Source organism: Panthera onca, chromosome D1 (assembly GCF_046562875.1).
Source record: "Panthera onca isolate mPanOnc1 chromosome D1, mPanOnc1 haplotype 2, whole genome shotgun sequence".
Taxonomy (NCBI): Eukaryota; Metazoa; Chordata; class Mammalia; order Carnivora; family Felidae; genus Panthera; species Panthera onca.
The window spans coordinates 12,293,600-12,314,191 of record NC_138348.1 but is presented as its reverse complement, the minus strand read 5'-3'; the positions used below and the strand labels follow the sequence as shown (position 1 = coordinate 12,314,191).

The 20,592-nt window shown below is 44.8% G+C and overlaps 2 protein-coding genes across 2 annotated transcripts; both read right to left on the bottom strand.

Moving 5' to 3' along the window:
- Nucleotides 1-4,286: 4,286 nt before the first annotated feature.
- Nucleotides 4,287-5,406, bottom strand: LOC132660706 (olfactory receptor 1S1-like). Its single transcript, XM_060604486.3, has one exon. It carries the CDS (start codon nt 5,322-5,324, stop codon nt 4,287-4,289), a length of 1,038 nt encoding a protein of 345 aa, XP_060460469.2. The 5' UTR covers nt 5,325-5,406.
- A 12,203-nt stretch (nt 5,407-17,609) lies between these two features.
- Nucleotides 17,610-18,569, bottom strand: OR10Q1 (olfactory receptor family 10 subfamily Q member 1). Its single transcript, XM_060608013.1, has one exon. It carries the CDS (start codon nt 18,567-18,569, stop codon nt 17,610-17,612), a length of 960 nt encoding a protein of 319 aa, XP_060463996.1.
- Nucleotides 18,570-20,592: the final 2,023 nt, after the last annotated feature.

The window sequence follows — 20,592 nt, the reverse complement described above, 5'->3', positions numbered from 1 at the left end:
TTACCCAATGTATGAATGTTTTTTTCCAGTTTGTTTTTCTAGGCATTTCCCTTGCATTTGTGTTACTCACACTTAGGTGATAGGGAATTCTGCTAATTTATTCATCAGGCCACAAGTTGGTTTTCCTCAGGTATGGCTAACACAAAAGCACTAAAATAGCATAACATTCACTTGACAGTGCTTTGCACAAAATCTTCATGTATTCTAAATCTAACGACATCAGTTACTGACTAAATATTGTCTTTTCTTATCCGGTCTTACAAATCTCTTAATATTATTTTCGTGTCAATTTCTCTCTTTGGTCTGCGAGGTCGCCGAAGGCATGGGCTGTGATTTATTCATCCCTTTAGTCCCAGGGTCAGAGTCAGAGCCTGGTAAATTGATGGCTTATTGATGGCTTGCCATAGATGTTTGTTGAAATGACAGGTACAAGGATCCTTTAAGGGAATTCAAGCATCTGGGTCCAGATGTATGCCTCTCCTCCATGAAAACCTGTCAAGGTTTTTATAAAAGTTTGCGGTTCTCTATTTCCTGAATCGATTGTCTTTTGTGTCTTAAACTAAATCCTAATTCACTTCGTTGGGTAAACTCCCAACTTGCATCCAAGTCCATCCCTAGCCAAATCAGCTTCCCCCATTACTCACTGAGGATGAAGCACCTTAGAAAGGATCCAGGCTCCTGGGGAGCGTCCGAGCTGGAGGTAATGGAGGACTGGCCCACATGGATGACCACCAATTCAAACCAAATCACATATAGGCTGGATGAAACCAGAATAAAGAGATAAAATCACAGATCTGCCCAATCGATGTTTAACAGAACATTCTGGAACAGCAGATTCTGGAACCAGGTTAAGCATGGTGGTGTAATAGGACAAGACATTTTATCTTACTTAAAATAAAAAAGTATGTTTCTTCCTAAAGCAATAGTCACTGCAAAATGATAAATCAATAAGAGAGTATTATATAAATGCCTCCATTTTATGAAACAAAATCACTATTTTGGTTACAGAGTGTTGTATAACAAACCACCCCAAAATATAGGGACTTAAAACAAGGACCGTCATTTTATTGTTGTCTCTCACAGTTCTAGGAGTTGACGGGACATAATGGGTAGTTTTCACTTGGGGTCTCATGTGCCGACAGCCCGAGCTGACACTGGATCAGCTGAATGTTCACTCACTCACTTTCTGCAGACTCCGAGATTCGAAGATTGGAAAAGCTGGAGCTCTTTGGGCATCTGCCTCTGATTCTCTGTGGCCTCGCCACATGGACTCTCCGGCATGGTGGCTTCAGAGCAGAGGGTCTTCTTACAGGGAAATTCAGGGCTCCAGGGGTACACATCTGGAGAAAGTGCCAGGTGGAGGCCGTACTGGCTTTTCTAAGAGTCTTGGAAATCGTGCAGCACCACTTGTGGGGCACTCTATTAATCAGAGCAGCCCTAAAGCCCTCCAGGTTCAAGGAGAGGGACACCGACTCCATCTCTTGAAGAAGTGGCAAACTTCTTCAAGAGTGTGTGAGATGGAAATATTGTCGTGGCTGGCTGTTTTTGGAAAACGCGATCTGAGACAACCACTCTCAATATTTTGCTGACTCTCTTCCTAGGCATCTCTTTGTGCACATGCCGTTGTACATAAATGGGCATAATGATAATGCTGTCGGAAAACCTTCTTTGCGTATATCAGACCAATTGTTATGTTACAGAAAAAGAAACTGAGGTTGGTAACATGGTTTGTCACAAGTGAGTTCATTGCAGAGCCCAAGTCTCTTGATTATAAATCTAGGACTCTCTACTTGTCCCGGTGGAATAGTGAAAGCAGGGTTCTATGGTTCATGTTGGAGTTGTGTGTGGAACAGGGTGGACTTTGAGGTATTTGAGGAACAAGGACTTGGAGGCCAGTTTGGTAAGTCATATAAAAGCAAGTGGATTTTAAATTTATAATGCAAAAATCAAATGAAGCATAAAAGTTTGAGAGACACTAAGAGAAACGCGGGTGGCTGATTATGTATCTCCTCTTATGGAGGTTGGGCTTTTATGAGTTTAGAGAAGAAGAGAAGTCTTAGATTGGGCACTGAATAAACTTCGTTTGGCCGGGAAGGTAGATTGGGGTTGGGAGCCTGGGACAGTTCCCAAAACAAGGAATTTTTTTAATAGTGTCTACGATATACGAGGATCTATGGTTGTCTCGCATACGTGTCCATTTACTCACAAACAGCTTTGGGATGTTCAGATGATTACTCCAGTTTGACAGATGAAGAAAGCAAGTTTCAATGCTTAAATAATTTCTACGGATCACGCAGGTGAATCTCAACTTCCTGAAAAGCCAGGATTTAGAACCAAATCTCTTCACGCTACAGTGCAGTTGTTAGAGGAATCAGATTAAATAGCGAATAAAAGTTTGCTCCAGAGCTGCAAATATTTTTTAAAAAGGATTTGGACACAGAAAAAGAACATGTTCTTCTGGGGAGCCACTTAAGGTAGATGTCTGAAAGACATTTCCATCAACCAGTGGGCACCCAGGTTTGCAAAAATCCCAGAGCTGGAGTGGAACTCAGAGTTTATGGGGTTCAGTGATTCTTTAGCACAAGGGTCACCTGAGGGGTGTTTCCAGACTACGAGTGCCTGATTCCTTCACTGAGTCTTGGTTAGTAGATACAGGTGGGATTTGGGAGAAAAGCAGTAAGACCTGGTTTGTAGCCTTTCTCAGCCTCAAGGAAGTCCGAGGTTTGATCCTTGGTCTAATCCCTCTTGCAATGAATTCCAGAATTTTCTAGGTGGATCCTGGATCCAAGATGCAAGACAGCCCTGCCAAAGTGGCTCTGAAGCTTCTTGGTCACTTTTAACTGTTAAAATTGGTTATGGAGGAATTTGTAATTGATGAGCAGCTTATATTTGCATAGATGCAGCTGTACCTGAAAAGGGGTGCTAGTCACATATCTCTACGGGGATCATCAAGAAGCAAGGCGTAATGGCTAAGGAACCCCAGAGCTGAAGCCTTCCTGAACTGAGGTCGTCCACACCCAACGAGTGCTCTCTCTCATGACCATGCACATTCCAAGTATGGAATGACTGGGATATTTTAGAAGGTGTGCCTTCTAAATGAGACCTCTACCCTCCTCCCTCACTCGTGCTCTCTCTCTCTCTCAAAAATTAATAAATGTTAAAAAATTTTTTTAAATGAGGCCTGTATGATGCCATCGTGTGTGTGTTTTGTGGCTGTCCCGTATCCTTAAAGTTTTCTTAAAGCTTGATTCTTGGTGTATTTTGTGAGCTTTATTGCCAAGCTGAACCCAAGACCATTGTAGCTGGTTGAGGAGAGAAGTCACCTCAAACTGTCCTGCTCAGACACAAGGATCAATGAACTCATATTATTGATCTCGGGCTTATCAGTTGTCACCTTCCCCTTTGCCCTCATCCTCTTCTCCTACATCTTCATTGTCAGGGCTGTCCTGAGAATCTCACCCACAGAGGGAAAGTGGAAAGCCTTCTCCACCTGTGGCTCTCACCAACTAGAACTAATAACCTTGTTTTATAGACGAGAGAGTAGACTCAAGAAAGTGAATTGACATGCCATAAGTCTCATAACTACTTTGGGGCAGAGTCAGGACTAGAACTGATGTCTTTTATAGAAATGCTCTCTGATTTGTCATTGAATGCATTTCTCCAATTATGTTTTGCACACTAGTCCCACAAACTACTTGGTGATGAGTCAGGTTATATCCGACTGAATAAGCCCATATATGATTGAATACGTTTGAGAAATGCTGCATACCATACTGCCTTTTTGGAGATTTATGCTATACCAAAGGCTCTAAGAAGTTGTCTAGTGAAGACATTTACTTCATGCAGCTCAGAGTTGCCTCACATTATTTGGATGTGGGACCCTTCTGTGAACATCTCACTGAATAGTAGTTTTGGCAAAACAGACTTTGAGAAAAGCTGACCTAGAGAAATCAAGATTGAATAAAGGAATTAGTAATAACTGTCTTCAAATAAATAAACAAACAAACAAACAAATAAATAAATAAATAAATAAAATAACTGTCTCCAAAGCTGTAAAAGGTACTACATGCACTTGTTGTTGTCTAAGTTATAAATGATTTGTGCCCAAGTTTGCAGGAACATAGATGAGAATCAGAATAATGCGCTTTCCTTGTGACTTACCAACGGGGTTAGGGCCTCGTTTCCAAGACCAGAGCTATGTGGGAAAGCCCCGGCCCCTCGGAGGCGGATCTAAAACTGAACCATCACATCTATGCCATAAACTCTGGGCAGAATCATCCATCTGGTTATGGGGATAAATCAGATGCCCACAGCATCAAAGGGAGGAAGATTTTCCTACTGAGGAGCTTTCTTAGGGCACCTTTCATGTCCTTGTTCCTCAGGCTATAGATGAAGGGGTTCATCATGGGCGTCACCACAGTGAATAGCACTGCACCAATCTTATCTCCGCCATCAGGGTGAGTGGTTGAGGGGAAGAAGTAAACCCCTACAATGGTCCCATAGAAGAGCAATACAACTGTCAGGTGAGAGCCACAGGTGGAGAAGGCTTTCCACTTTCCCTCTGTGGATGAGATTCTCAGGACAGCCCTGACAATGCAGATGTAGGAGAAGAGGATGAGGGCAAAGGGGAAGGTGACAACCGATAAGCCCGCGATAAATAATACGAGTTCATTGATCCTTGTGTCTGAGCAGGACAGCTTGAGCAGAGGAGCCAAGTCACAGAAGAAGTGTGGGAGAGTGTTGCTGTCACAGAAAAGCAACGGAAGGAGCAGAAGAGTGTGTATTAGGGCAACAGCATTACTGAGGACCCACGGAATGACCGCGAGTGAAACGCAGAGCCTGGGTTGCATGATGGTCATGTAGTTCAGAGGGTGGCAGATAGCCACAAAGCGGTCATAGGCCATGACCCCCAAGAGGAAATTGTCAATAACGACAAACACAATAGAAAAGTACATTTGCGTGATGCAGTTCTCATAGGAGATGGATTGAGTCTTGGTCTGAATATTCATCAGCATCTTGGGGACTGAGGTGGATACGGAGGAAATATCAGCCAAGGACAGATTGGCAAGGAAGAAATACATGGGAGTGTGAAGGTTAGAATCCAAGCCGATGGCCAGGATGATGAGTCCATTCCCAACCACAGTGACCAGGTACATACCCAGGAAAAGCACAAAGAGGACCTTCTGGTGCTCAGCCTGGTTGGAGAGTCCCAGAAGGAGGAACCCAGAGATGGTGGTTCGATTTCCTTGATGCATATTTCTGCTGATCTGGAGAAAGGAACACAAGGTCTTCACAGACCCAAAGAAAAGCCAGTGTGGTAACATTTGGCTGCTGCCGCTGGAGGGGGGTGGAGAAAGATTACTTAATGAGGAACTACGTCAGCGGTTCAGAGACTCAGGAAATGCCTTCGAAAGTCAGAGCCACCACGATAGACATTTCTCAATGAACACGTTTGAAACTCGAACACGACTCTGACAGTGATGGTTAGAGTGGGTTCCAAATGTAGTGAAAAGCCTGAAACTAAGGACGACAGGTGAGGCGTACTCCATATTCTAAAGATGCTGGATACCCCTGAAGGAATTACTTAAAAATGAAGAAAATGGCCCTAACACCTTTCCTAGCGTTCGCTTTCATTTTGAAATTGAAGAAGACAGAACTGGGAAGAGTCACTGAGGGAAGAGATTGGGAAGGAGAACCAAGCAAGCTTACTGAAATACACTGCAGTGTGGGTGCTCCTGCCCACTCACGTGAGGGGGAGGATGCAGAAAAGCTACTCTTGGGGAACGTGTACAAGAAGGGAGACCAGAAGTTCACTTCATTCGTGGCTGGATGTTAGGTGAACGGAGAAAGTTTAGGGGACTTGTAAGAACCTGAAGACTTGTGTTTGTGGGCCACTTCTAAAGATGGGAGGCTCCCCATACAGAGAAAGACAGATACTATATGTTTTCACTCTTATGTGGATCCTGAGAAACTTAACAGAAACCCATGGGGGAGGGGAAGGAAAAAAAAAAAAAAGAGGTTAGAGTGGGAGAGAGAGCCAAAGCATAAGAGACTCTTAAAAACTGAGAACAAACTGAGGGTTGATGGGGGGTGGGAGGGCGGGGAGGGTGGGGGATGGGTATCGAAGAGGGCATCTTTTGGGATGAGCACTGGGTGTTGTATGGAAACCAATGTGACAATAAATTTCATATATTAAAAATAAATAAAGATGGGAGGCTCCCTGGATTAGCCACCTGTGGCTGGGGGAGGGGAGAAAGCATGGTGGGGGGCAATTCTGCACCCTCACCATGGCATAGCATGAGTAGGTGAGTTTCCTATCTAGAGGCCAAGTGAGTGCTGCTGGATCTTGTTGGACTCAGACCACTGTGTTGGGACTCCACCCAAAAGATCTTGCTGGGGCAGAGGAGGCCGTAGCAGTGAGGTCGTGGGCGGGCTCTCTTACAAAAGAGGGATCATAAAAAGATCAGGTAGAAAATGCATTGCCCTTGACGCAAGCAGTCCCAGAAAGGAGGCCTCTGAAGAACCCCAACCGTTCTCATGACAGAGCACGCCTGCCACGCGAAACTCACCAACTGTTCGTATTCCACGCCAGCAGACTTGAGGACTTTGGTCCTCTTACCCCCTCCCTTTCTTCTTCCTTCCCACTGCATCTCCCCAAGCTGCCTGAGCTCATGGGGGAGGACGAGTACTTTGAAGGGTGTGAAGTTAAAGTGTTGAATTGGTCCAGGCTTTTGCAAACCTAGAAGTGGTCTTGAGTCCCAAAGTAGAAGTTACTTTTAAAACTAACAGTGACTGAAAAGCAAGAGGGACCCCCCAAGGTGCGGCCCAGAGTCAGGGAAGGGAGACTGAACCAAGTCTGGGTTTCCTTGCACCCGCCTGGGAAGAACACTGGGCCGAGGGCTGAGGTATGTGGTTCCTCCCAGTCTTTCTGCTCTGCTTGTATTGCCTCCTCTTACTCTTTCTCTCCCTTCACTCATCTCCCAAAGATCCGAGATAATCGTGTCCCCAAATAACTTTTCTTTCCATGAAGAGGCCAAACCCCAGGGATCTTCCCCCTCTGGGATTCTGGCAAACTGAAGGGCAGTGGAGACTGAGCAGTAGATCTGAGGTCTCCTTGCTCATGAGAAGGCTGGCTTACAAGTCAGAGGGCAGAGGGGGTGACTGCGTGGCTCAGTCGGTTAAGCATCCGACTCTTGATTTTGGCTCAGGTCATGACCTCGTGGCCCCGCCTCAGACTCTGTGCTGACAGTGCTTGGGATTCTCCTTCTTCCCCTCTCTCTCGGCCCCTCCCCCACTCTCTCTCTCCCAAAATAAATAAATAAACTTAAATATATATATAAAACAAATCAGAGGGGGGAAGCCTATCTATAGAAGGGAGATTCCCACCCAAAGCCATGACAAGAGAAAGAACTGGCAGGCATCGATATTGAAACCTCGGGGCAAGACACAGACCTGCCTTCTAAGGCCCTGTGATCACTAAGCCCTAGGCTGGTTTGGGCTTGACTAGAATGGCGACATGTAGTTTTGAGTGACAATCTCCTGTCTCTCCCACCTGCCAGCAGTCCTACACAAATGGAGTCCCTGAGGCACCTGCCTCGCTGGTTAAGAGCAGCGCTAAAGTCTAAACAGGCTCACCTCTGAAGGATGATAAGAGCTCAGGAAGTTACTGGAATCTGAACCCAGCAGCTTAACTGATTGTTGGCAGGGTAGCAGCGGGGAGCTTGGGAGCAGCTCTTACGTATTTTTTCAGAACCAGACTCTTTTCCCCAAGTACAAGTCATGGTGCTGGGCTCTCGTGGGACATTTGGCTCTTTCAGTGTCATTTGGGATGGTGTCCCTGAAGTGCTTTCCTCAAAACAAATGGTTGTTTTCACATCCCAGCTTCGGTGAGGAAAATGGGAAAGAGCCAGGCAGCTCTGTTGTTTTGTTTCTTTGTTTGCCCTCAGGTGCCCCTTCCCACTTGTTGGTTGAGGCTCTTCATCCCGCAAGTGAATTGTTTGCTGTGTGTCTTAGGTTTTCAGTGAGATGGTAAATACTTTGGATTCCTTCTGTTTCCTCTCTAGTGCCTAGTAGAGGGGGAGCACTTAGGAAATACCTCAAGAAATAAGTGAAATTCGTGCATTAGGGGGTTAGGACTCCAAAGAGATTCTGTCTCTAGCGGAAGGGGAGAGGCTATGGTCTTTGTGCCATGTGAATGCATGTCAGCATTGGAAGGGAATCTCGGGGTCCAGTGGTTCAGCACTCAGGGCTCTTAACTGCCAAAGAATGAAATAAACTCTGGGTTTTTGATACACAAAAGAAACATACTGAAATGATTTGGGGTGGTTCACAGATTTGCTGGGAAGGCAGGAGAAAGAGACCCTGAAGAGGGCAGGATCAAGCGATGCTCTATAGCCAGAGACACAACCTAAATCAGTACCTCCCTTCTAATGCTTACATGTGCCTCATTATGTCGTGCGGGTATTTCCGACCCAAACCAGGAACACTCACGCCCTCCTCACCAGGAAACAATTCAACCTATAGACTAACCGTATAGTTACTCAGGACTAATATTTAAAAGAACTACATCATGAAGAAGAAAGAAAAGGCAAGCTGTTCTGTTATATCAATCTATCTAGTTATAGGTAGGAAGGAAATGTGGGTGGAACCATAATCCTGATATGTTTATGAGCTCCTTCTACTACAGTTATGGTCTGAATGTTTGTGTCCCCCTCAGATTCATATGTTCAGACCTAACTCTCAGGTGATGGTATTAGCAGGTGGCGGGGGGGGAGGGGGTCCTTTGAGCGGTGATCAAATCATGAGGGTGGAGCCCTCATGAATGAGATTAGTGCCCTCAGAACTGAGACTCAGAGAGACCCCCATCCCCTTCCACCATTCGAGGACACAGGGAGAAGGCAGCCATCTATGAACCAGGAAGTGGACTCTCACCAGACAGGGAAACTGCCCACACCTTCATCTCGGACTTCCAGCCTCCAGAAGTGTGAGCAATAAAACTCTGTTGTCTGTAAGACTCCCAGTTTATGATGTTTTGTTACACAGCCTGAAATGCTTAAGACAACTGCCAACTTAGCATGAGTCTTCTAGAAAGCAGACTCCGAAGCAGGAATTTCGATCTTGACATTCTATTTGGAAGATCTCCCCGGGGAGGTGAGGACAACTGAGGGAAGGAGGCAAGGCTAGATGCAAACAAAGTGGTGAGATGCTTTACCGCAAGGGGATTGCACACATGCGTGGAGGGGCCGAGATTACTCATCATACATGTTCACTCAGCCTGTGGGAAGGAGCCACTGCAGCCAGGAGTTCAGAGAAGAGAAAAGGAAAGGATGCTCTTGTACCTCGTTCCTTCTCCTCTCTTGTTTCCCGTCAACCTTGGGGACTTGACTCTTCTGAACTTCCCGTTGCACCATCTGGCTCCTTCGCGGTGCGAGAAAAAGCAAAATTTGGGGCACGTAGCTGGCTCAGTTGGTTAAGCGACTGGCTCTTGACTTCAGTTCAGGCCATGATCTTGCAGTTCGTGGGTTTGAGCCCCGCTTCAGGCTCTCCAATGACAGCTCTGAGTCAGCTCGGGATTCTCTCTCTCCCTGTCTCTCTCTGCCCCTCTCCTGCTTGTGCTCTCTCTCTCTCTAAAAATAAATAAATAAACTTTAAAAATTCAACCAAGTAAATATGAAGAACTAATTGGCTTCGTTAAATGATTCATGAATCAGGCACCATACCACTAGCAAGCAGAATGGGGTTCTAAGGAGCTTTACAAAATGAAAGGTTTTTATAAGAAGGAGGGTAGGACAAGGACGTTATTATTTTTTTTTTAACGTTTTATTTATTTTTGAGACAGAGAGAGACAGAGCATGAACGGGGGAGGGGCAGAGAGAGAGGGAGACACAGAATCGGAGGCAGGCTCCAGGCTCTGAGCCATCAGCCCAGAGCCCGACGTGGGGCTCGAACTCACGGACCACGAGATTGTGACCTGAGCCGAAGTCGGCCACCTAACCAACTGAGCCACCCAGGCGCCCCACAAGGACGTTATTAATGAAAGAAAAGGATTGTTTCAGGCAAGGTCATCTTCCTTTAGGAGGAAGGGCTGGGCGGGGGGGGGGGGGGGGGGGGGAAGGCTGTCTCATCATGCAAATGACCTTATCTTCCTATGGGGGAGAGAGAGCCCATCTGACAGATTACCTTACTGGTGCTGACCAGAACATCCCAGATGGATTGGCTTAAAACCCCACTCCTGCAGAGGCTGAAACTGCAGTTAAGTCTTGGTTTACTATACCGGGGGAAGTGACTCCACCTTGGTCTGTAGTTGTTTTTTTTTTTTTAACCGTGGCCACACAGGAAGTCAGGAACCACGTTCAGAAACATGGCTATCAATCTGAGTCTGGAAGAGGAGGGGGACTTTGTGTGGGCAGGTTTGGCAATCAGGTTCACGTGGATGTCTGCTGGCTGAGAGACCTAGGAAAAAGGGCAGAGTTTGGGAGGCGAGCAGTGTCCTTTGAAGGGTTAGCGTCCAATCCAACCCACCTCTGTGCCACTCAGATGTACTCAGGCCTCTTTCATCTGTACACTTCATACCACACTGTGGGGCTTCCATTTTCCCAAGGGAATGAAAACACTCTGAGAAGGGAAGGATAAGCCCCTTTAGCCCAGAGCAGTATTTCTCAACCTTGTATTCATTATTGCCCAGGTACCCTCTCCTCTTAAGGACTCTTTATATCTTTTATCTTCAATTCTCTCCAGCTCCCATGACATTAAATACTATGGAATAAGATTTTGTCAGATAAAGGTGAGCTTTGAAGAGAAAACCATTAGAATATCTAAGATTTTTTTCACCTCCAAGTACTGGTTTTTGCCCACGTGGGGGTGATGTTGTCCCTGTGGAGATGTCATCAAGGGGATGGCCAGTCTTGGTCTCTTGGAAAACTACAGCAAGAGTATTAGCAAAACAAGTCCTAGTCCCCCCATTTCTAGCTGGCCCTGAGGCTCTGACTAAGTTCCTCATCCCCCTCCTTCATTTGTCATCAGACTCTCTGACTCTGGGATCGCACTTTGGCTGATCTGGATTGTGTTCTGCTTCCCCGAGGGGTAAGGATACACAGTTGTCCTAACCTTTTGGGTTCTGGTTGTCGTGATTGCTCATTATAATCTTCCCTCCAGAGTTCAAAATTATCCTGGTTCAAGGTTTCAGGAACTGGAAACCCCCTTTCTCTCCCATGCTGTGAAATTTTGGAGGTAGAACCTGAGGGTTAGCCCTATCGAAAGAGAAGGACTTGGGAAAATCTCCTAAGCTTCTGACTATGTTTTATCTGTTCAAAGTTTATTAACAAAACATTACTTAGACTTTACTCCATATCCTGTTCTGGCTTAGGTATTAGGGGGAAGTCATGCGGGTTAACACTCAGGCTCTACCCTCTTAGACGTTCACGGTTAACTTGCAGGTACAAGATGTGAACAAAGAAGCAAGAACTTGAAGTTGCCAATGGCAGGTGGAGACAAGTACAGTGATTGCCGTCAGCCATCAAGCATGGTAGAGAAAATGCTGCAGGAATCCAGGAGACAGAGACTTATCTGTGGACTGGGCTAGTAAGTAAATATCTCATGGAAGACGTGAACCAGAGTCATTCTTTTAACATGGGTAGGGTGTACCTGGGTGGGGAGACACAGGGAGGGATTGTGAAGCAGGGCAATGGTCTGAGCAGAGGCCACATGGTGGGACAATGCATGGCATGTTCTGGGTTCAGTAAAGAGACCGGTGTCATTAAGGTTGAGGTTCCTAAGAAGAAGTAAGAAATAAAGTTGAAAAGTTGTACCTTGGGGCCTGATCTTGGAGCGCTTCTAATGTCAGGGAAAGGTGCTGCTTTTGCATTTACCAATTCCTTATCAATCATTTCTAGTCGCTCATAAATTACATGGTGTGGAGTCATTCCATGAACAAAGTCATGGAATCTGGAGCTGGAGGGCACCACGAAGGTCAACTAAAACATCGCTCATTGTACAAATGAGTAAATTGATCCCTAGGAGGATGGGTGCCTTGTTGACATCAGTTGATTAGTTTGGGCAGAACCAAAAAGAGAACTGCATGAAGTGGTTTCCAGTCCAGTATAATTTAAAAGCTCCATAATCCCAGCCTTTTTTTCTTAGCTGGTTTGAGATAAACACTGATAAAATCACCAAGGGCTCAGATAACAAAATATCTCCAGAAAAGCCTGGTTGAGACATAGGTGTGTTAAGCTCTGGCTAGTGGGGCATGGGAGTTCAGAGAACTGGAGCATGGGGGCCAGAGAAACCATCTGATGACAAGTGCCCATTTCACATGTCAAGCATAAGACACCCAGAAACAAAAATCAGACGTTAGAATCAAGCTCACAATGGATAAAGAAATTGGATTAACAAATTGTGGTATATTCATACACTGGGATACTACTCAGATGTAAAAAAGAACAAATTGCTGAAATTCATAACCACCTGTTTGAATCTCAAAAACATCATGTTAAGCGAGGGAAGCCAGACACAAAAAGAATACAAACTGTGTGGGTTCCATTCATATGGAATTTCTGAATGGGCACAGCTAATCTGCAGTGATAGAAGTCAGAACAGTGGTTGACTCGGCAGGGAGGGAAATTGACTGGAAAGGTGGCACAAGAGACATTTCTTGGGTGATGAAAATATCTTATTATTGAGTACAGTTGCCCAAATACATGAAACCAAGCCATTGGAAATCTATGCATTTTATTGTATGCTGCTTACACTTCAATTAAAATATAATAAAACCAGAATAAGGCCACTACATTTTCCTTTTTGTGCTTCAAGGGGAATTTGAATATATGATGGCATAGGAGTTCCTGGAAAAATCTTTTCTTGCCTTGTCTTTTCTGCCAGAGAAGCAGAGGTGGAGATGTTAAAGCTTTGCTGGGATTCTGGAAGCAGAAGCTGGGAGGCAGCGTGAAGCCAAGGATGTTTCTACATATGGTAACATCGAAAGGGAAGATATCGACCTCCAAGATGTCTTGGTCTAACAGGAAGTTGGTCCACACTCGACAAGAGAGATGAGACCAGATATGTGGCGGTATCTTAGAAATAAGAAGACCCAGGATAGAACAAGCCAGTGGGCACTTATGTACAGCCACAGGGATTTGCTGGAGGCTTCTGGACTCGTATGTATGGGTGGGAGGGAGTCTTAGACATTTTGGAGCCAGAGTTTCTAAGAGCAACTTGGCCATGGAAAAAATATAAACCCTTCTGTGAGAATACACATAAGAAGCACCAAAACTTATGTTGAGGAAGACACAGGCACATCTTACACCATGTGTAAGACACTAATAATTGTGTGGTTATGTTCCCAATAGTCTGTAGACTCCTTGAAAGCAGGTATCTTGTGTTTTGTCTATGAATTCCAGCATATAGCACAGTGTCAGGTACATAATACAGTCCCCTTTTCATCCCCAAGTCACCATCCCTCAACATTCTTGTGTATCCCAAATCCTTGGCCCCCATCACCACTCTCCTCCTTATTTTCATAGCACCGGCATATGGATGTATTATCTCTTTCCCTCTTGGGAACATTAGACCCATAGAGTCAGAGACTTTGGCAAATAGTAGATTCTTTCTACACATTTGTTTAAAAATGAGTAAATGAACATGATTAATATTTGTTGAAGGGGTTGTTGTATTATGGCATCGAGGTGCCTTTCTAAAACAATTTTACAAAGATCACCAAGTATGTGGGCTGTGATCTCAGGGGATGGTTACAAAACACTGTGGCCCATCTCTGTTGAGTAACCTCTTTCCCCCCATGTATGAGCATCATACTTTTTTCCTTCTCATGAGAGCTGGGTAGAAACTAAAAAGGAGCAACTAAGACAAGTCTTAAGTCGGAGCTGGTGGGCAAAGAGAGGTTCAAGCAATAATCACCATCCTATTTCAAGCTTCTTATTATTTTCCCTAGAATCCATAATTTTACAATGTGGTTTTCAAAGTAGCTACTGGGAGAGGGAGAGGGAGAGGGAGGGAGGAAAGGGAATGTGGTCGTCATTGTGAAAATACCTGTTGTGACGTTTGATGATGTGCTGTTGCCGGTTGTTTCTGACCCATCTAATATCCACAAAGTGAACCATCTGCCCAGGATGTGTTGTTACATAATCTCTCTTACTCCAGCCTTCTCTTATCTAGCCATCTCTCCGTCTACACTCGTTAGTCGTGCTTGGATAAAACAGACGGGCACAAGTAACACACTCCTTATATGGTTTCCTTGGTCTTCAACCTGTGGAAAGGAGAAAATGGAATTCTTGGGAATTTTCAGGAACGTACAAAATTAAGCCATGTAAAAACCTTTCTCACCATTCTTTATCCTCTTTACTCATTATGGTAGGCATCTAAAATTTGTTCAATGGTTAGAAACAGTAGGTATATTACTATATACCAAGTGAATACCAGCGAATACGCAAATGCTGGAAAAAGCCCGTGAACCTTACCAGGTGGCATTTGAGGAAAGACACATTCCAATCTCCCACTAGTATCAACAGTTCTGTGCAGGATTGCATGTCAAAACTGCCAATCTGAGGACTTATTTGCTTCCAAACCATGTTATTTCTTAGAACATCACTCATAGGATTTGTATAAAATTCCCCAGGCATATAAGCTTATGACTATTTATTTTATTTGCAAGGATGACTCAAAGTTAGCAGCAGACAGGGCCACAAATTCACACACAGAAACAGCTACTGGCAAGATTGACTGATCCATCATGACGGTTTCTCGCCCAGTGCTTCTTGTTCTGGTCTTTTCCTGGTCCCAAACATGTAAACTTAACCTCTGACCCTGTGTGTCATGTTTCCTGCTCTTTCTTTTCCCCTGGACATTCGTGGATTCTCTAAACCAGTAGCCTCTCTGTGTTGCTTATTATGCTTTAATTCTTGCGGAAGAGTTACGATGCCTTTTCCAATTTCCCTAATTTCTCAAAATACCTTTTCTCAGAATTTGGGTTTAAAAATAAATAATTATTTTTGAGAAGTGCTGGGAAGGAATTTGCACATGGAAACGATACCCTCACCACTGTGGCTAACCCTTCCTTTCATGCACCAGTTGAACCAGGAGAAAGGACTTGGAGAAATCCAGTGTGACAAACATATCAGTGATAAAGTGTTTAAGAAGACATAATGATGTTTCTGGCAAAGTTACTTGCAGGCAGTGTCATTTCAGTGAATGGAAGTGATTTCCATTTTGTACTGCATGTAGTGTCATGTTTAATTTTTAAAAAAGAAAAAAAGACAAAAAGGAGGAGCTTCCATTCAGCTAAAATATGCCCAGGAAGGTAACTAGGGGAGCCCAGTAATCCAGCTGAAAGGATTGATCATTGCTCTGGAAGCTTCATCTGGATAGAGTAACAGTTCACCTTCTTTTTGGGTCCCAAGTTAATTTTCTTTTTTTTTCTCTAAAAAAATTTTTTTTTCATTTATTTATTTTTGAGAGACAGACACAGAGACAGAGCACAAGTCGGGGAGGGGCAGAGAGAGAAGGAGAAATAGAATCCGAAGCAGGCTCCAGGCTCCCAGCTGTCAGCACAGAGCCCGACGCGGGACTGAAACTCCCAAACTGTGAGATCGTGAAATGAGCCGAAGTCGGATGCTTAACCGACTGAGCCACCCAGGCGCCACCCCCCCAAGTTAATTTTCTATATGATTTGTGACCTTAAATAAAAACAAAAGGAGGCATGGAAACACAGTTGGAAACTTTCCTGATGTTTGCATTCTCGACAATGTCTCGCACAGTGTGCACATGTAATTGATTCATTCTGTCCCGATGTGGCTTGGCCTGCATAGGTTGATAAGCAGCTTGCCAACCAGACTTCTGTTCCTTCCCTCCAGCATTTAGCTGGAAGCAAAGGCATTTCTCATACATTGTGAAATCCATGACTGTTTCCAGAATAATTAACACTTTGTAGTCCTTCTCCTTACCCCCATGTGACATCAGCGTGAAAACAATTAAAAGCGTGGAAAGCAGTCATTTTGAAGAGAAGAAGTAACTGAGCCAAAATATACGCCAGTTTAGGAAGAATAAGAAAGGTGGATTGTGCTGTGATAGGAGTTTACAGAAACTGTCATTTATCTGCTTACAAAAGTAACACAGTCTCACTTTACAAAACTTGGAAACATGCATGAATGAATAAAGAAGAAACGATTACCCATAATTCTACAAAGCCCAGATAAGAACCACTAACTTTTTGGTGTGCGTGTATTTGTTATTCTGCACATGTGTGTTTACCAAACTGGGCTCCCGTTATACATACAGGTTTGTTTCTAGCTCTTACCACTTAGTGTTCTGATGAGAAACATTGCCCCTTGTTGTTTAATATTGATTGAAATGCATTGTAAGTATGTTATATTCATGTGTCCAACACTGGAAGTGAGATTTTAATGCCTTTTCGTTTTATAAAGGTAAGGAACAGGCTTCTAGTTCCAGTTACGTTAGCCTTAATTATTTGACATTATGATTTTAGAACGAGAATTACTGAATTAGTAAAAAGAAGCATTTTCAGGCCTTCGGTAAACTTAGCCCTATGGCATTTAGAAACATTGTACCAAGTCCTTAGGTGAGTTTTAGTATCCCCTGGCTGACACTTACTTCTTGGGGTCACTAGCTGAAGTCAGCCTAATGGGCAACATCCAGTCCCTTCCCTGACAGGTCGTGTCCGCCCCCAACTGTTCTGGAGTAGGTAATTTCTGTTAAGAACTGTCCTTGGATCCCTCTTTACTTCATTGTTCCTCAGGAAGGCTGGGCAGCATGAAGCCAGCTGTACAAGGCACCGAGGAGCGAATTCTACAGGGTTTGCCTGTGGTCAGGGAGCAGGTGCAGGAGGATGGAACCACCATGGGGCTGCAGGACGTGCCGCGGTGGGAGGACCAGTGGCGCCACCTGCTGAGCGGGTCTTCGACCAGTAGCCGTTAAGAAGGCAGCGGAAGAGGTGAGGAAGGAGAGTAAAGCTGCAGGAAAGCCAACAAGGGCACGGAGGGCTTGTACCCGCAGCGCTGGCGTCCTGCTCAGTCAATGGATGCCAATTCCTGCCCGCTTCCTGGCACAATGAAGGACGATGAAGGCAACCCATTGGGATGTATGGAAGGAAGGAAATTGATGCATTAGATAAGCTTCTGTTTGCCACACGTTCGTATCTAAAACAACAATACAGTGTATTTCTCTTAGTAAGATCTATGTCTGTAGGAACACATCTAACTGAAGGCGTCGTTCACAGGATACCTCAGTATCATCGCCTTCTCAGGAGGCAGGGCGTCTGTGATGCTTTAGTCCCAGCATGCATGGTGGGGGGGGAGGGGGGGGGGAGGTCCTGACGAAGCAGTTGCCCCAACTGAGCTCTGAACCTTTAAAGTAGGGCCCGCAGACTAGCGCTCCTGCATTGAGGTTTTTGTCCACATTTTTCATCTTATTCAAGCACTTCAAGAAAATGAGTACAGACTGTGGACATGGGGCCAACATGGCAAAAAGAAACGTCAACTGCAAAGTGTGGGGGGGGGGGGGGGAAGTATGAGAATTCCATATTCGTTGTTCAGAGTCCATTATCACGGCCACTGACAGACACCCACCCCCAGGCCCCTTAAGCCTCAACGGGTGTCCGAGGCTGCTTTACTGGCGATGGCATTCCTCAGGGCACCTTTGACATCCTTGTTCCTAAGGGTGTAAATCAGCGGGTTGAGTAAGGGGGTGACGAAGGTGTAGACCAAGGCGATTTGGCGGTCCTCGTCCTCTGAGGTGCTGGAGCGGGGACGCAGGTAGACCAGGCTGCAACAGCCATACTGCAGCAGGACCACGGTGAGGTGAGACGAGCAGGTGGAGAAGGCCCGGCGGCGGCCCTCGGCGGAGCGGATGCGCAGGATCGCGGAGGCGATGAACACATAGGACACACAGATAAGCAGGAAGGGGACGGTCAGCACGAGGATGCCCACCACGTAGAGCACGGCCTGGTGCACGCGGATGTCGGCGCAGGCCAGCCGCAGGACGGGAGGCACGTCGCACAGGAAGTGGTTGATTTCCCGGCGGTGCCCGCAGAAGGGCAAGGTGAAGATCAAGCAGGCGAGCTGCAGGGAGAGGAGGAGGGCCAGGCCCAGGGCGCACAGCACCATCCGGACGCACAGCTTCTGGGTCATGATGAGGGTGTAGCGCAGCGGGTGGCAGATGGCCACGTAGCGATCGTATGCCATGATTGCCAAGAGGAAGCAGTCAGCGCTGCCAAGGGCGACGAAAAAGAACATTTGGGCCCCACAGCCAGCCAGCGGAATGGGTTTCCGGGCGCCCCAAAGGTTGGCAAGCATCAGAGGCACCACAACAGAGGTGTAGCAGATTTCCAGGAAAGACAGGTTGCACAGGAAGAAGTACATGGGGGTGTGCAGCGAGCTGTGTGTGCGCACCGCCCAGACGATGGCCGCGTTGCCACAAAGGATCATCGAGTAGAGCAGGAGGAAGAGGAGGAAAAGGAGGGCCTGCAATTCGGGGACGGTGGTGAAGGCGCGGAACACGAACTCGGTGGGGCCGGATTGGTTGAGGACGGGGCTCCTGGCGAACATGTCCCCTGCAAGAGAGCGACAGAAAGGGCCGGATCTTCCTTTGCTGAGTTGTTTTATTGCGGGAAGAAAAGCAGGCATTTTAAATTTGATTTCTGATTTGGCATTTAGTATCCAGTTTCCAATTTCAGTGCTTGGGAGGAATTCACACTAGAGGCTACGGTATATGTTTTCCCAAGGAATCTTCAAAAATGGGATAGATAGTAATCTGTAGAGTTCCTTGTGCCAAAGACTTATAGATATTCTTTGGTGAAATGTCTTTTTTTTTTTTTTTTTTTACACTGGTATTTTACATCTAATTTGACAAGGGCTAAATCTTTGCTTGCATTTCATCGAACAGTTGTGCGGTTGTAGATGTTTTTTCAACTAGACAAACAGATGTGGTTTTTTTGGTAAACATTCTTAGTGAAATGTAACATCCAGAGGCATTCACAAATCCTAAGTGTAGGGCTTGAATTTTTTGCACTGTAAATACACTAGTATAGCCACTATCAAGATGGACAAATTGAACAATTCCAGAAACTTACACCCATCTCTCCTGTCTCCTGACTTTCTACCTTACGAAGGTAAACCGCCCTTTCAACTTTGGTCACTGCAGATCAGTTTACGTTTCAATTCCTACGTGTGATGATAAAGCGTGTACTGTCTTGTGACGGGCTTCAACATTGTGTCTGCAAAGTTATTTCTGCTGTCCCATGTAACATTTGTTATCATTTCTGTTGTTTTAGAGTATTCCATTTTACGGCTGTACTGTAATTTATTCTTGAGTTCACTTTTCATCCAATTATTTTGGCTCAGATAAAACTGGGCAAACACCTTTTATTCCAGTCCTTTCTGAGATACACTTTTTATATATTTCCTCTCGTTTAAATATTTTTTCTAAATTTCCAGGCATGAACCTAAACTTTAGGGCTAGGACAGATTCACCTAGAAGGGGACTGTAGGGAGTAAGGAAAAATGAAGGTACAACTGATAGAGATAAGAAAAGGCAATAAGGAAACTAAAGATGCAATAGCAGAATTGAAATAGACATTAGAACACGCAGGCGAGTAAGAAAAGAACGTTAAAAGCATCTAGGAAGGGAAAAGTACATATAAATTAAGCACCTTCGGCTACTACAACTTTATTTTTAATATAAAAACCCAAGAGACAATAAAGTCATATCTACAGGTTTAAGAAAAACCAACTGGTGTCAAAGAATTCTGTACCCAGGCTTTAGTGATTTATGTTCAAAAGCAACAGACAGACTCTCTCAGATTTACAAGGGCTTAGGAAGTATGTCGTTCTAAATACCATTGAAATAATTTCTCAACAAAGACTCTGTGCTGCTGGGTGATTAATCAGGATACATAATCCAGGACTGGGGAAGTTGTAATGGAAAAACTCGATTTGAAAAATCAAATAGTAAATATATATATTTAACACTAAATGGCTAATACAAATATTATTCAAAGAAAAAACATTCCCTGAATAGTGCTTGAAAACATACATAATATAAAATGCAAACATTAAAATAGTTCCTCACATTAAACAAATTTTATGTTTATTTATTTTTGAGAAAGAGAGAGAGTGCAAGCAGGGAAGGGGCAGAGAGAGAGGGAGACACAACGCAAAGCAGGCTTCAGGCTCCAAGCTGTCAGCACAGAGCCCAATGTGGGGCTCGAACTCACCGCGAGATCATGAGCTGAGTCGAAGTTGGACGCTTAACCAACTGAGCCACCTAGGTGTCCCCATAATTCCTCACATTTAAAACCATGAATTATATTCATTGGGAAACTGATAGGGAGTGATGGGAGAAATAAAATAACAATGAAATAATATCCTCAATCTGTATAAGGAAGGATTCAAAAGATATTTCATTTGGATGTGACTAATCACAGAAATACCTATTCAAACGTATATTTCTATAATGATCATATGTAGAATAAGTCACAACATATCTATCCCAAATGACCCGATTAAAAGAGTACATATAGTGCAGAGAACAAAAGGCTGAAACAAAGGAAAATGTGAACAAGCATATAAG

What these genes read in the sequence shown, in the direction of transcription:
- LOC132660706 (XM_060604486.3), bottom strand. Translation starts at nt 5,324, where the DNA reads ATGTTACCACACTGGCTTTTCTTTGGGTCTGTGAAGACCTTGTGTTCC.
- OR10Q1 (XM_060608013.1), bottom strand. Translation starts at nt 18,569, where the DNA reads ATGTTCGCCAGGAGCCCCGTCCTCAACCAATCCGGCCCCACCGAGTTC.